This window comes from Notolepis coatsorum (genome assembly GCF_963971535.1).
Source record: "Notolepis coatsorum genome assembly, chromosome: 2".
Lineage (NCBI taxonomy): Eukaryota > Metazoa > Chordata > Actinopteri > Aulopiformes > Paralepididae > Notolepis > Notolepis coatsorum.
The window spans coordinates 149764529-149782028 of NC_140166.1; the positions used below are offsets into that span (position 1 = coordinate 149764529).

At 42.0% G+C, this 17500-nt stretch overlaps 1 protein-coding gene across 3 annotated transcripts in view; it reads left to right on the plus strand.

Moving 5' to 3' along the window:
* prrx1b (paired related homeobox 1b) overlaps positions 1-17500 on the plus strand; it is a 44021-nt gene that overhangs the window by 12702 nt on the left and 13819 nt on the right. For all 3 annotated transcript variants that reach the window (XM_084307377.1, XM_084307378.1, XM_084307379.1), the window contains exon 2: positions 1951-2126. In XM_084307377.1, coding sequence (XP_084163503.1) covers positions 1951-2126 — 176 coding nt within the window. The remainder of the gene's footprint in view (positions 1-1950; positions 2127-17500) is intronic.

Below are 17500 nucleotides of genomic sequence, written 5' to 3' on the forward strand. Positions count from 1 at the left end.
TGTGTGTGTGTGTGTGTGTGTGTGTGTGTGTGTGTGTGTGTGTGTGTGTGTGTGTGTGTGTGTGTGTGTGTGTGTGTGTGTGTGTGTGTGTGTGTGTGTGTGTGTGTGTGTGTGTGTGTGTGTGTGTGTGTGTGTGTGTGTGTGTGTGTGTGTGTGTGTGTGTGTGTGTGTGTGTGTGTGTGTGTGTGTGTGTGTGTGTGTGTGTGTGTGTGTGTGTGTGTGTGTGTGTGTGTGTGTGTGTGTGTGTGTGTGTGTGTGTGTGTGTGTGTGTGTGTGTGTGTGTGTGTGTGTGTGTGTGTGTGTGTGTGTGTGTGTGTGTGTGTGTGTGTGTGTGTGTGTGTGTGTGTGTGTGTGTGTGTGTGTGTGTGTGTGTGTGTGTGTGTGTGTGTGTGTGTGTGTGTGTGTGTGTGTGTGTGTGTGTGTGTGTGTGTGTGTGTGTGTGTGTGTGTGTGTGTGTGTGTGTGTGTGTGTGTGTGTGTGTGTGTGTGTGTGTGTGTGTGTGTGTGTGTGTGTGTGTGTGTGTGTGTGTGTGTGTGTGTGTGTGTGTGTGTGTGTGTGTGTGTGTGTGTGTGTGTGTGTGTGTGTGTGTGTGTGTGTGTGTGTGTGTGTGTGTGTGTGTGTGTGTGTGTGTGTGTGTGTGTGTGTGTGTGTGTGTGTGTGTGTGTGTGTGTGTGTGTGTGTGTGTGTGTGTGTGTGTGTGTGTGTGTGTGTGTGTGTGTGTGTGTGTGTGTGTGTGTGTGTGTGTGTGTGTGTGTGTGTGTTGTGTGTGTGTGTGTGTGTGTGTGTGTGTGTGTGTGTGGTGTGTGTGTGTGTGTGTGTGTGTGTGTGTGTGTGTGTGTGGCGTGCGTGCTGTGTGTGTGTGTGTGTGTGTGTGTGTGTGTGTGTGTGTGTGTGTGTGTGTGGTGCGTGCGTGCGTGCGTGCGTGCGTGCGTGCGTGCGTGCGTGCGTGCGTGAGTGCGTGCGTGCGTGCGTGCGTGCGTGCGTTGAGTAGCTTGCTGCCTGTATACCGTGTAAGCCTAAATATCTTTGTAAGATATTTCGTAAGACTCTTTGTAAATATCAACAATATACAAACAATGGATGTATTTTCGAAAAGATGATGAATATATATATATAATAATTATATATATAAAATTGAATCCAATACACTGTATTTTATATAAAAACTGCACATTACAGTTGCATTGTAAAGACCCTTTGATAGAGAGTGGATGACGCATGGTATAGCACTGTGAAAAATATTGTATTTACACGTAAAAGAAAAAAAAATATGCTGTATCACATGACAATTTGTACTGGAAGACAGAGTAATTTTATACATCAAAACTAAGAAAACCATAGGATATTTTGGACATAATGCCAGAGTGCGAAGGATTACTGCTCACTGCATTGATGCTGCTTATGCATTTTTATTTAGCAAATCCAGTCCACTAGAATTAAAACCCTCTCTCTCTCTCTCTCTCTCTCTCTCTCTCTCTCTCTCTCTCTCTCTCTCTCTCTCTCTCTCTCTCTCTCTCTCTCTCTCTCTCTCTCTCTCCTCTCCTCTCCTCTCCTCTCCTCTCCTCTCTCCTCCTCTCCTCTCCTCCTCTCCTCTCCTCTCTCCTCTCCTCTCCTCTCCTCTCCTCTCCTCTCCTCTCCTCTCCTCTCCTCTCCTCTCCTCTCCTCTCTCTCCTCCTCTCTCTCCTCTCTTCCCCTCTCCTCTCCTCTCCTCTCCTCTCCTCTCCTCTCCTCTCCTCTCCTCTCCTCTCCTCTCCTCTCCTCTCTCCTCCTCTCCGCTCCTCTCCTCTCTCTCCTCCTCTCCTCTCCTCTCCTCTCCTCTCCTCTCCTCTCCTCTCCTCTCCTCTCCTCTCCTCTCCTCTCCTCTCCTCTCCTCTCTCTCCTCTCCTCTCCTCTCCTCTCCTCTCCTCTCCTCTCCTCTCCTCTCATCTCTCTCTCCTCACCTCCCTGCAGATGAACAGATGAACACGGAGGAGAAGAAGAAGAGGAAGCAGCGTAGGAACAGGACCACGTTCAACAGCAGTCAGCTGCAGGCTCTGGAGCGTGTGTTTGAGAGGACACACTACCCCGACGCCTTCGTCAGAGAGGACCTGGCCCGGCGCGTCAACCTCACTGAGGCCAGAGTGCAGGTATGTGGAGAGAGAGAGACCCCACGGAGAAAGAGAGAGAGAGACCCGCTGTGGAGAGAGAGAGAGACCCCACGGAGAGAGAGAGACTCGCTGTGGAGAGAGAGAGAGAGAGACCCCGCGGAGAGAGAGAGACTCGCTGTGGAGAGAGAGAGAGAGAGAGACCCCGCGGAGAGAGAGAGACCCGCTGTGGAGAGAGAGAGAGATAGACCCCGCGGAGAGATAACCCCATAGAGAGAACCCCCCCGTGGAGAGAGAGCCCATGGATTCGTTTATTTGTTTATTCAGATGCACGATAGTTGTCACTGCAGGTATAACTATTCTTCCTGGGGTCCATCAGGTCAAGTGAAGTGAAGTGTATTCGTCACGTACACACTGTACATGTACACTCTGTACATGTACACACTGACTGTACACACACACACACACACACACACACACACACACACACACACACACACACACACACACACACACACACACACACACACACACACACACACACACACACACACACACACACACACTGTACATGTACACACTGCACACATGTACACGCAAAATTGGCAGTGAAACGCTTTTTCTGCGAGCCTTCCTGATAGGCCGAGTTATGAGTAATTAAAATTAGGAATGTAAGTGGTGAAGTGATTCAAGTGATGCATGCGAATACAGGAATGGGGAATATGGCAAGGAGCGCTGTGCAAATGCACAGATGTGTAAATGTGCAAATGAGTAAATGTGCAAATGAATGGTTGTGCAAAAGAATATGGATCTATGATGCAGCCATTGAGCTGTGTATAGGTCCACAGAATATTACTGCTGTCGTATGAAAACCCTGTAACATTTTAAAATATGTTTTGGTGTGTGTGTGTGTTTTGTGTGTGAGTTGAGAAATCCTCATGGTCTTTTCGGCACTAGATCCTGGGTGATTTTCTACATCATTTAATTGAGCTGTAATTAAAACACAAAACAAGGATTCACTGGCCCACGATGACATCACTGGTGGCCATATTCAAACTAATTTACTCTCTCGGTAACTGTCAAAAATAGTTTTTGTATGTGTGTGAGATTGTGTGCAAAATAAATCAGCATTATCTTTTGGTAATAATACTCGAGTAAAGTACAAATCCCCAAAAACAGTACTTAAGTATTGTAACAAAGTACAATTACTCAAGTACATACTTTACACCCCTGACTATACTAGCTATACTAACTATACTATACAAAAACATACAGTTTTGTTTTTTAAAGTGACCTTTTTTGTGTTTAAAGTGACCTGTAGTGTGTGTTTGTGTGTGAGAGTGCAGGATGTGTGTGTGTGTGTGTGTGTGTGTGTGTGTGTGTGTGTGTGTGTGTGTGTGTGTGTGTGTGTGTGTGTGTGTGTGTGTGTGTGTGTGTGTGTGTGTGTGTGTGTGTGTGTGTGTGTGTGTGTGTGTGTGTGTGTGTGTGTGTGTCTGTGTGTGTGCATGTGTGCTTGTGTGTGGAGAGATCAGTGTTCAGTGTTCTGATGGCCTGGGGGAAGAAGCTGAGTCTAACATGAGAGTTTGTCTTTTTAAACAAGGGTTTTGATTAAATTGCCGGATTGAAAATGTCCCCCAAATCAGTTGAGTTGGGCATAAATACACAGATTGTAAAGCTGCCTGCCTGGGATCCTAGTGTCTGACGGTCAGGGTAACAGTACAGTTAACATTACATTACATGTAGATTAATGGTTTGTTTTTACATGGAGCATTACTGTACATTGTCGGCTGCATCAGAATATGCTAGCCAATGTTGACAGCAACACAATCCCATCTTATCTTACTTTACTTTACTTTACCTTACCTTATCTTATAGTATCTTACATTATCTTATCTTATCTTACTGTACCTTACCTTACCTTACCTTACCTTACCTTACCTTACCTTATCTTATCTTACTTTACCTTATCTTTTCTAACGCGTGGGAGGCTCACGCTGCCCCCGTCACTTCCTGCTTCCGTCGCACCGGCGTCACCAAACCGACCTGTAGGAGTTGCTGTCCACAACGTTAAATCCCCACCCACCGGCTTTCCCACCCTCTAACACTTGCCAATTGTGTTAGTATGAACGACCGGCCAGCCGGTAGCAACGCACCGTTAGAGGCGAGCGCCTTGCCCACTGCGCCAATCAGCCGCCCTACCTTATCTTATCTTATCTTACTTTATCTTACCGTACCTTACCTCATCTTATCTTATCTTACATTATCCTATCTTATCTTATCTTATCCTATCTTATCTTATCTTATCTTATCTTATCTTATCTTATCTTATCTTATCTTACCTTATCTTATCTTATCTTACCTTATCTTAATGTGCAAATTTTCAACACCAGGGTCAGTGAAATATTTTCTTTTACCAGGACAGATCCAGTATAGGAGGACATTGGTTGTATCTATCCATGCTGGTATGGAGGCAGTCGTTTGTTTGTTTGTGTGTTTGCACGTGCGCGAGTGTGTGTTTGTGTGTGTGTTTGTGTGTGCGTGTGTGTGTGTATGTCTGTGTGTGTGTGTGCGTGTGCATGTGTGCATGTGTGTATGTGTATTATGGAGTCTTCTGTGCGTTGCCAGGGCAGCATGTGACTCTGACCAGATGGTTGATCCGAAAAGAATGATTGTAAATTCATCTGATGAAAAAAGAAAATCTTTCATCTCAGCTTTAGAACATGAAATATGAGGCCTCATAACTCAACGGTTTTGATGTTTAGAAAATGTTCTCATCCAATGCGACAATATACACTGTCTTTTACGGGCAGAGCGACTTTCTATGACCTCAGGACACACGATACCTCATTTGAAACCCGTTCTGTGACTTCAGGAAATGCACAGACGTCCTCGCCGGTCTGACAGTAAAGACCGTTATTCTTTTCTTTTTTTTTATCTACTTTTTTCTCCCATTTTCTATTTTTCTCCCATCCCAATTTTCGTATCGTCCAATTCTACCCTCCCCTGTCTCGAACGTTGTTAGGCCATGCCTCCCACAAGCCGGCTGCAATGTGGACTAAGCCTTACATCACGTGTCCCCTCCGGTACTCGAGGAAGCAGCCGTCGCATCTTTTCACCTGCACAGCGTGATCTCTCAGCGTCGGGGGTCTGCGTTTGGAGGGCACGCCGCCCCCGTCGCTTCCTGATTCTGCTGCGCAGGCACACCAACCGACCTGTAGGAGTCGCTGTCCACAACGTCCGATCCCCACCCATCAGCTTCCCACCCCATAATACTGCCAATTGTATTAGTATGAACGACCAGCCAAGCTGATAGCAATGCGGAGAGCTGGGCTCGAACCCAGCGTCTCCTGCATTGGTGGTGAGCGCCTTGCCCACTGCACCACCTAGCCGCCAACCGTTATTCTTTTCAAAGATGAGAGATTTCCATCAGACAGCAGTGATACTTTGTAAACTTTAGAAGTCGACTCAACTTGTGTTTCTTTCTCAAGTCTAACCTCTCAGTGTCTGAGTTCAGTCTTGCTCTGTTTTAGAGAAAAGCGGTAGGCTATAAAGATTTGCAGTCACTGGATACTTCAGTTCAGTTCAGTTCAGAGTTTTTATTTGCCACATGGAATCATACAATCACAGTTTCTTCATTACACAATCATAAATAGTCATTCCATGGACAAAAGGAGCAGGAAGAAGAATAAATCTTATAGTTACCTGCCCCTTATTCCTAAACTAACAAGTATTTACTTAATGGTCGGCGTACAACCTAATTTACACAAATAATCATTTATACCATTATAAAAGAAACACACAATCCACAGTTAAACAAGAAAAAATTAAATAATAATAATAATGATAAAGAATAAAGAATAAAAGAAAGAGAAGAAAAAAAATAAAAGATCTTACTATTCAGATCACATTTGATTTTCATACTGACTAAATATTTTGTTTACATTTTTTTGAATTGATAAACACTATACATCCCTTAAGCTCGCTATGGAGAGAATTCCACAACTTTACACCAATAACTGAAGGACACATCTGTTTAAGTGTGGTACGTGCAAACTGATGTTTAAAATTGTATTTTCTCCTACTAAACTCACTTTCTAAATGAAAAAGATTTAGAAATTTTTCTGGCAGTGTATTATTTCTTGACCTAAACATAATTAACATTGTTTGAAACTTAACCATGTCTTCAAGTTTAATTATTCTAGATTTAATAAATAATATATTTGTGTGTTCTCGATAACTCACTTTATGTGTGATTCGTACAGCCCTCTTCTGTAGTATATATAATGGTTTTATATTAGTCCCATAAGTATTCCCCCATACTTCAACACAATAACTGATATAAGGTGAGATGAGTGAGCAGTAGAGTGTTCTCATTGCCTCATACTCTAACACATCCTTTACTTTATTCATAACAAAAATACTCTTGGACATCTTTTTTTTAACGTGTGCTATGTGCGATTTCCATGTTAATTTATCATCCATAATCACACCAAGAAAACGAAATTCATTAACTCTCTCTATATCAACTCCATCTATGGTCAGTACTACTATATTTTCATCTAGTTTTCGATTGCCAAAAATCATAAATTTCGTTTTTTTCAGATTCAGTGATAGCTTATTTACATCAAACCATTTCTTTAGCTTTGTCATTTCATACACAATATATTCAGCTAGTTCCTTTAAATTATTTCCAGAGCAAAAGAATTAGTCACAAGAACTTTAAAGCCATTTTTATTTTGCATAGTTACTGCTGTTATCTTCTGCAGGGCAGTGTAGTTACTGAGGTTATCTTCTGCAGGACAGTATGGTTACTGAGGTTATCTTCTGCAGGACAGTATAGTTACTGTAGTTAGCTTCTGCAGGGCAGTATAGTTACTGTGGTTAGCTTCTGCAGGGCAGTATAGTTACTGTAGTTAGCTTCTGCAGGACAGTATAGTTACTGTGGTTAGCTTCTGCAGGACAGTATAGTTACTGTGGTTAGCTTCTGCAGGACAGTATAGTTACTGAGGTTAGCTTCTGCAGGACAGTATAGTTACTGCTGTTAGCTTCTGCAGGACAGTATAGTTACTGCTGTTAGCTTCTGCAGGACAGTATAGTTACTGCTGTTAGCTTCTGCAGGGCAGTATAGTTACTGAGGTTAACTTCTGGAGGGAAGTGTAGTTACTGAGGTTAGCTTCTGCAGGGCAGTATAGTTACTGCGGTTAGCTTCTGCAGGACAGTGTAGTTACTGAGGTTAACTTCTGCAGGACAGTGTAGTTACTGTGGTTAGCTTCTGGAGGGAAGTGTAGTTACTGAGGTTAGCTTCTGCAGGACAGTATAGTTACTGAGGTTATCTTCTGCAGGACAGTATAGTTACTGTGGTTAACTTCTGCAGGACAGTGTAGTTACTGTGGTTAGCTTCTGGAGGGAAGTGTAGTTACTGAGGTTAACTTCTGCAGGACAGTGTAGTTACTGTGGTTAGCTTCTGGAGGGAAGTGTAGTTACTGAGGTTAGCTTCTGCAGGACAGTATAGTTACTGAGGTTATCTTCTGCAGGACAGTATAGTTACTGAGGTTATCTTCTGCAGGACAATATAGTTACTGTGGTTAGCTTCTGCAGGACAGTATAGTTACTGAGGTTATCTTCTGCAGGACAGTATAGTTACTGCTGTTAGCTTCTACAGGACAGTATAGTTACTGTGGTTAGCTTCTGCAGGACAGTATAGTTACTGCTGTTAGCTTCTACAGGACAGTATAGTTACTGTGGTTAGCTTCTGCAGGACAGTATAGTTACTGCTGTTAGCTTCTACATGACAGTATAGTTACTGTGGTTAGCTTCTGCAGGACAGTATAGTTACTGAGGTTAGCTTCTGCAGGACAGTATAGTTACTGCGGTTAGCTTCTGCAGGGCAGTATAGTTACTGAGGTTATCTTCTGCAGGACAGTATAGTTACTGCTGTTAGCTTCTTCAGCGCAGTATAGTTACTGCTGTTAGCTTCTTCAGCGCAGTATAGTTACTGCTGTTAGCTTCTTCAGCGCAGTATAGTTACTTCTGTTAGCTTCTGCAGGACAGTATAGTTACTGCTGTTAGCTTCTGCATGACAGTATAGTTACTGAGGTTAGCTTCTGCAGGACAGTATAGTTACTGCGGTTAGCTTCTGCATGACAGTATAGTTACTGATGTTATCTTCTGCAGGACAGTGTAGTTACTGAGGTTAGCTTCTGCAGGACAGTATAGTTACTGAGGTTATCTTCTGCAGGACAGTATAGTTACTGAGGTTAGCTTCTGCAGGACAGTATAGTTACTGAGGTTAGCTTCTGCAGGACAGTATAGTTACTGAGGTTATCTTCTGCAGGACAGTATAGTTACTGAGGTTAGCTTCTGCAGGACGGTATAGTTACTGAGGTTAGCTTCTGCAGGACAGTATAGTTACTGAGGTTAGCTTCTGCAGGACAGTATAGTTACTGTGGTTATCTTCTGCAGGACAGTATAGTTACTGAGGTTATCTTCTGCAGGACAGTATAGTTACTGAGGTTATCTTCTGCAGGACAGTATAGTTACTGAGGTTAGCTTCTGCAGGACAGTATAGTTACTGAGGTTATCTTCTGCAGGACAGTATAGTTACTGAGGTTAGCTTCTGCAGGACAGTATAGTTACTGAGGTTATCTTCTGCAGGACAGTGTAGTTACTGAGGTTATCTTCTGCAGGACAGTATAGTTACTGAGGTTATCTTCTGCAGGACAGTATAGTTACTGAGGTTATCTTCTGCAGGGCAGTGTAGTTACTGCGGTTAGCTTCTGCAGGACAGTATAGTTACTGATGTTATCTTCTGCAGGACAGTATAGTTACTGATGTTATCTTCTGCAGGACAGTATAGTTACTGAGGTTATCTTCTGCAGGACAGTATAGTTACTGAGGTTATCTTCTGCAGGACAGTATAGTTACTGATGTTATCTTCTGCAGGACAGTATAGTTACTGTGGTTATCTTCTGCAGGGCAGTATAGTTACTGATGTTATCTTCTGCAGGACAGTATAGTTACTGAGGTTATCTTCTGCAGGACAGTATAGTTACTGAGGTTATCTTCTGCAGGACAGTATAGTTACTGAGGTTATCTTCTGCAGGACAGTATAGTTACTGATGTTATCTTCTGCAGGACAGTATAGTTACTGAGGTTATCTTCTGCAGGGCAGTATAGTTACTGCTGTTAGCTTCTGCAGGACAGTATAGTTACTGATGTTATCTTCTGCAGGACAGTATAGTTACTGATGTTATCTTCTGCAGGACAGTATAGTTACTGAGGTTATCTTCTGCAGGACAGTATAGTTACTGAGGTTATCTTCTGCAGGACAGTATAGTTACTGAGGTTATCTTCTGCAGGACAGTATAGTTACTGAGGTTAGCTTCTGCAGGACAGTATAGTTACTGAGGTTATCTTCTGCAGGACAGTATAGTTACTGATGTTATCTTCTGCAGGACAGTATAGTTACTGAGGTTATCTTCTGCAGGACAGTATAGTTACTGAGGTTATCTTCTGCAGGACAGTATAGTTACTGAGGTTATCTTCTGCAGGACAGTATAGTTACTGAGGTTAGCTTCTGCAGGACAGTATAGTTACTGAGGTTATCTTCTGCAGGACAGTATAGTTACTGAGGTTAGCTTCTGCAGGACAGTATAGTTACTGAGGTTAACTTCTGCAGGGCAGTGTAGTTACTGCTGTTATCTTCTACAGGACAGTGTAGTTACTGAGGTTAGCTTCTGCAGGGCAGTGTAGTTACTGAGGTTAGCTTCTGCAGGACAGTATAGTTACTGAGGTTAGCTTCTGCAGGACAGTATAGTTACTGAGGTTAACTTCTACAGGACAGTGTAGTTACTGAGGTTAGCTTCTACAGGACAGTATAGTTACTGAGGTTAGCTTCTGCAGGGCAGTATAGTTACTGCCATTAGCTTTTGCAGGGACGCTTAGTGGGACGTTTAGTGGGACGTTTAGTGGGACATTTAGTGGGATGGATAGTGGGACGGATAGTGGGACGGATAGTGAGACGGATAGTGAGACGTTTAGTGGTGGGACGCATGCGCAGATTGTGGACATGCTTCTGGCAAATTCCACAACTGGCTGAGCCAACATTGTGCTGTGAGTTTGGACGTTTTTTGTTCGTGCTTTAGTTTTTAGTTGACTATACTAAATAGGAGACAGTGAATCTGACATATGAAGTTCACATTATACGCCTATTTACTTGACTCAAAAAAAAGAAGAAAAAGATACCTAGAAAACAATTTGAGATGATTTAGCTTTTCCAGTGCAGACACACACAGAGGAAAATAGATGCAGCATTGTACGTTTTGTAGTGATCGATTTAGCAGATGTTATTATTAACATATTAGTAATGTTCTGTACTCCAAGATAGAGAGAGTGCGGTAGAAGATCAGGAAAGCCCGGACAGACCAGCAGCACTATTCTATAAAATGGGGGAATCGTTAACCGTTTCATACCATAGACCCAAACATAAACAAGCATTTCACTGAGGATTCTCAAACATATTATAGACGGTTTCACTGGAATTCTGTTGCTAGCGAACTGTTTGGACCCAAATAATCTTTTGGACAGTTTGGACCAGTGGCGGCTCGCCACTGGTGGCGCTATGGGCGCCGACCCACCTGTTAAATGAGAGAAGAAGAAAAAAAATACTTTTTTGTTTTTTGTTTTATAGCCCTATAAATAATATAAACATGTTTAAAATGAATAATATTTACTCGTTTTAAGTATGTTTGTATTTCCAATGCACAATATAACGTTATTATCTAAATAAAAAAAACAGCGTTTTCATGGGCAGGAAGTGACGTTTTTTTTAATTTTTTCGTATTTCTCGCCCGGGCAAGAAGCGATAGCGCTCTGACTGCGCGTCACAGTTTGATCGCTGTCTCCGTCACAGCCAATCAGTGCATACGGCGTTGTGCATTGAAATATGACTATTATGTTGGAATCCGAGCGCTATTTGAAGCGGTCTAGGCAGCAAAAGTGAACTTCCGTGAAGAATTTCCATAGCCGCATTTCGCGGAGACGCTCTCTGATTGGCCGACGCGATGCCAGTTTTTTTCCATAGCCGCATTTCTCGCGCCAGGAGGAGGTATCTTATCACAGCAAGTCAGCAAGTTCAGTCTACTCGTCAACAACAGCAACTACACTACTACAGTTCACAATAGAGAAAAAGAAAAGACGCCTTCGGTTTATTCAAGGACTGAGTATTTTCATTTCGATTTATAGTTAGCTAAAGCTACCACCATGGAATTGGATAATTCTGTTAAATCCATCAAATCAACACCGTTTGAAAGACGGACAATGCAAGAAAAAAAAGACTTGAAACTACTTGGACCACACCAACCTGAGATCCGGATGGACATCAACACAGGCTGGATGGACAATGCCATGGAGTGGATATACTTTATCAACAAGCCAACAACAAGGTAGATTAGCGATCTTAACTCTAGTTTAATACATGATACGTTGTCTACTGATGCCGCATAACGTTACAGCTACTGCTAGCTGTTAGCTCCGTTAGCTTAGCTGGCCACTTAGAAGTGCATGGAACGGAGTAACGCTAACGTTTAAACGTTATGTCGAGGTCATACAATACTACAGTCGACATAAGGTTAACGTTACCCCGTTTCCATGAAGTGTTTAAATAGCAGCAATCTTGTTGAAAATGTAACTACTAAAATGCTCTCTGATGCTGCTGATGCATAATGAATGAATGGTGAGTTGTTTAAAATGACAACATACATGTGTTAATTATTTGATTTGATTGATCCGAGAGACAGAGAGATCGTCTATGTTTGAATGAATGAATGAGAACTTTATTAACAGATTGCAGAATGGGTACAATACAGTACGGCTCAATACACACAATTGTTAAGGGGATGCAGACCAGAGAAAGACGTTTGTCTTGTTTACATCAGGGTCCCAGATTTTCGATTCATATCGATAGTTTAATAGCTAGCCTTGGCTCGTTTAACAATATGCAAAATATGTGTACAGCCCTGTACTCATACTGAAGTTATTCTTGGTATATAATAGGTCTGATTGTGTAACGAATCGATTCCACGTCGCGCTGTGTGTGAGAGAGATAAGGAGAGAGGGAGAGATCTGCCTGTGTTTGTAGACGGGCGAGTTTTGTTTCTAACTTTTCTATTTATATATTGTGTTTCAAGTTGTGAATTAGAGTCTAGACTATACTTTATTTGACTGGTTGTGTGTTGCTGTAGTAACAGCTGAGCGACTCGTTCATAAGAGCCGATTCATTGCCGTGAGCGTGAGTCGAATCACGAGTGTTGCGTGGTACTGTACTGTACTGTACAAAATATTTGGTATAGCGCCCCCTAGTGGCGAAAACCCACCGGCCGCCACTGGTTTGGACCCAAATCAAACTTTGACCAAATGTACTTCCTGTCAACTATTGCATTAGCAAACTTTGCAACAGGAAATAAACGTCACATTAGATTAGATTAGATAAACATTTGTCATTAAACAGCACAAGTACAGTACAACGAAAATAAGTTTGGCATCCAACCATGAGTACAAATTAAACATTAAAGTGCAATAGTAATATACAATGCACAGGTGATCAGATGTATGTACAGAGTTGTAATATGAATGTACAGTGATACGGGTATATAAAGACACTATAGTAGTAAATCGTACTCACTGTTACTCTTTTTTTTACTCTGTATTGTATATTGTATTGTATATTGTGTATATTGATTGACTGAACACTTTTTGTTTACATACTCTTGACTTTTTCTATTTGATACTTTTTATCTATTTTATCTAGCACACTCTCAGGAGCTCATACAGAAAAAAGCATTTAATGGAAAAATATTCTGTATTTTACCGTGACAACTATTAAAGAAACTTGAACTTGAACTTGAGCAGCGTAACTAGTAAGAGGATATGTACAGATATAGATATAGTATAACTACAGATATGTAAAAAGGATGTTTCCAACTAGACCAATTATAGCTAAATCAAATAGATTTTAATCTTCACCGTGGACCTCCCTGGGATGCCCTGGGTGAGGCCTCCGTGGGTCCCCCATACACGGCTTTGAGACCCCGCGTGCTGACAATGGTCTCTAACTACACACCCCCAAGACCCCTACGCTCTGCATCTTCTGGCCGCCTCAGACCCACTCCTATCCGAGCCCCGGGAGGGTCATCAAGGAGAAGCCGCCTTTTCTCAGTCCTTGCCCCACAATGGTGGAATGAACTACCCACCCCAGTTAGGACAGCCGAAACCCGTCCAATCTTTCGCTGTCGACTAAAGACGCACTTCTTCAACCATTATCTAGAAAATAATAATAATAATAATAATAATAATAATAATAATAATAATAATAATAATAATAATAATAATAATAATAATAATAATAATAATAATAATAATAATAATAATAATAATAATAATAATAATAATAATAATAATAATAATAAAAAATATATATCTAACCCTAACTAACCTTACTGTCATGCACTTGTCCTAATAAACTAACCTACACTGTAGCACTCAACACTTTGATGAACATTGTTACTCAGCTGATAGAGTTGTGCCCTTCCTGATGACTTGTCGTACAGAACTTGTACGTCGTTTTGGATAAAAGCGCCAGCTAAATGAATAAATGTGAATGTAAATGTATATGCTAATGTTACGGGCCGTTTGCTTATAGCTTCGGCGATGAAGAACAACCGGCAGAGACGAGAGGCTATTATTCCTGCCTTAAGCGTTTAGTGGAAGTTTTTACTGTAATACATTTAATAGAGATGTATGTGTTGGAGCCCACAGAGGGGACGCGCATGGACGGGTGCCCAGGCAGCCGCTCTGTACTCTGTACTCACACGCCAACGCCAAGACCTTTTTCCATGGCTTCAAGGGAGAGAGTGCAGGGTGCAAGCAGCAGGGGTGTAAAAAGTACCCAGAAATTATACTTAAGGGAAAGTCTGGGTACCGTCTCAAAATCATACTCAAGTAAAAGTCAAGATTATCTGGCTAAAAACATACTGGAATTAAAGTAAAAAAAAGTTTCTACTTTTAAATGTATTTAAGTACTAAAAAGTAAAAGTAAAAACTTTTTTTCTGATTGTCTATTCTTCTGATAGCAGGTGTTTAATCAAAGATCCCCGCTTTCTAGTCTTGCACAAGGACCAATCAGCATGGGTATGGGCGGGTTCATTTTTCATTGATGGGGATTTGATTGGCTGTTTTTAAATAAAGCGCGGCCGCAGGATTAATAACGTTAACGTTAGTTCGGCCAGAGAAACAAATATACTAATTAAAATGGTTGGACCTGCGAGATTTGTACTTTGTACTTTGTAGGTCTGCATTTTAAATGTAAGGAGTAAAAAGTATGTTTTTCCCCTCTGAAATGTAGTTGATTAAAAGTATACAAACCTAATAATACTAGAGTAAAGTACAAATCCCCAAAAACAGTACTTAAGTATTGCAACAAAGTACATTTACTCAAGTACTTTACACCCCTGGCAAGCGTTTTTTCTGTCCGCGTCGAATGGTATGGAATCGTAATAAGGGATTGGCCAACAGCATGGAGAGAAAGCAGGAAATAAGAGTAGAACTCCAGTCTCCACTGCAGTGGCGGCCGGCCGATAGTGGGCGCTAGAGCGCTGCCCTCCCTGGTTAAAAGAAGAAGAACATTTTCTTTTTTTGGGCTAGAAATAAAATAAACATGTTTAAAATGAATAATATTTACTCATTTTAAGTATGTTTGTGTTTCCAATGCACAATATAACGTTAATATATCAAATATAAATAATTGTTTTCATTAACAGGAAGTGACTGTCTGATAGAGAATCATACCGGGTCTATACTTTCCGTAGCCGCATTTCTCTCGGGCTAGACGCAATAGCGCTTACAGTGGGCGTGCACTGGTTTCATCGCTGTATCCGTCGCAGCCAATCAGTGCGTAACGCGCTGTGCGTTGAAATATGATGTATTATGATGGAAGCCGGGCGCGTTTTCAAGCGGTCTATATCATCTAAGCAAGCAGCGTCTATACTTTCCGTAGCCGCATTTCTCGGAGACGCTCTCTGATTGGCCGACGTCAGTTTCTACACTGTAGCCACTCTTCGAAGTTGGTTAAGGTTAGAGTTTGTCTTAGAGCGTGACGGCAAGTTCTTTCGACGGTTAAGCTTAGGCACTCTTTCAAAGTTGGTTAATGTTAGAGTTTGTCTTAGAGCAGGGCGATAGAACCCCAGGTAGTTTGCAGGCTGTTCGACGCGGAAATGGGCAAAGACAGTGAGACACAGCTCATCACAGTATTGTTGTGTTGTGCTAACAATAAGCTATCTGGACAGTGGATATACATCAACAGTCTGGGACTGTGGGACAGTGGACATATACACTTTATCAAGCCCTCCTGGACCACGTTTCAACTAAACAGTGAGTTAATGCGGTCTCTCTCTCTCTCTCTCTCTCTCTCTCTCTCTCTCTCTCTCTCTCTCTCTCTCTCTCTCTCTCTCTCTCTCTCTCTCTCTCTCTCTCTCTCTCTCTCTCTCTCTCTCTCTCTCTCTCGTCCTGCACCCCGTCCAAACGACTACCTGTCCTGGGGTAGCGCCGCGCCATACAGGTAGACCCCCCCCCCACACACACCCGCTCTCATCTTTTGTATTTGTATTTATTTATTAACACAAAGAGTTAAACAAAAGTAAATAAAAATACGTAATAACCATAATGTGTAGGAGAAGTTTAGAATGCATGAATGAATGAATGGTAACTTGTTTAAAATGACATGATATATATATGTGTTCATTATTGCATTGATCATACGTGTACTAGTGTAGTATGAATGAACTCGAGTCTCGACTTAACGTTGGTAACGTTATGTCGAGTCAGCTCAGCTGTCCACTTGGTCAGCTGTCCGCTTGCCCCCCCCCTTCACCCCCCCCCCGCGCCCACCCAAATGTAGTTCACACCGGCCGCCACTGCTCCACTGGGTGTGTGTGTGTGTGTGTGTGCGTGTGTGTGTGTGTGTGTGTGTGTGTGTGTGTTTGTGTGTGTGTGTGTGTGTGTGTGTGTGTGTGTGTGTGTGTGTGTGTGTGTGTGTGTGTGTGTGTGTGTGTGTGTGTGTGTGTGTGTATGACTTTACTGGATTAGCGTACGGGATGCAGAACACAATCCACCGGCGCACTGTATTGCAGATTTCCACATTTATGATGTCTGGGAGCGAACTCCAGGTCAGGAGCGATTTTCCCAGTATGTCAAGGCTACGCAATCACATAATTGCATATTGCCGATAACATAAACATTTGGCATAATTGCTTAATAAATGATCTATTAGAGTAAAAAGCTCTGGCTTAACCATTTCCTTACACGGATCAAAGGAATGTTTTTTCTGGATAATAATAGTTATGAATGGGTTTCAGCTTTGGTGATACAATGAGAGGATAACAGTGAGATTCATTCTTGTACGAGTGTAACGCCATGTGATTCTTGGCAAGACAAATGCTGCTAAACAACTGTAAACCACCGGAATCCAGAGATATCCTGGATGGATATATATTATTTTTATTCTCTGAAGAATCTGGATCATATTCTGAGCATATATAAGAGGTTCTGCTTTTAAAATTACCAGAATTTAAGTTATAAGGTTTTCAGTTGACAGCAATTATATTCCAATTCTCATTAGGCATATAGGTATCATATTGGTATGATTTAGGTATCATATCTGTATCATATCTGTATCATATAGGTATCATATAGGTATCATATAGCAGGGCTGTACAGTGTGAGATATATGTCGCACGTGCTACAGCAACATCGATCTGTGCGATGAATGGATTTACTTCAGTAGCACTGGTTCATATCAATACTCTTATTTTGAAAATCATGTGGCGGGTCTCATTTCCGCCCCAAGCGCAGATCCAGCCATAATATCTATGGCTCCGGCAGCTAACAACGTTCGGTTCATATCGATACTCTTATTTTGAAAATCCTGTGGCAACTCAGCCAATCGTATCCGCCCAGTCCGTGCTTCTGCTGGCATTAAAGCAGAGCAGGGCTACACAGCAGTGCGCCTATTTTGCGACCCGAAATAAGTTTGTGGTGTTTTTTTTTCACAGCGGGTCAAATGCATCTAACATGCTTTGCATCGTCGCCATTCCTTTATGCCCACATCACCCGAAATTAACGTTACGTTAGCGTAAGCTAACAAGCTAATCCTGATCAGAGGCAGAGCCATAGAGAGAACAGCAGAAAGGGAAAGGGGGGGGGGGGCACTCTCCCTTTCTCTGTGTGTCTGTGTTTGGAAATACGATGAAGTCAGGAGTATATTATAGTAAACTGAGGATTACTGAGGATGGACAGATAATGTTGATATACAAATATAAAAATAATAATAATAATAAATTAATTCATGATCATCATGCAACATA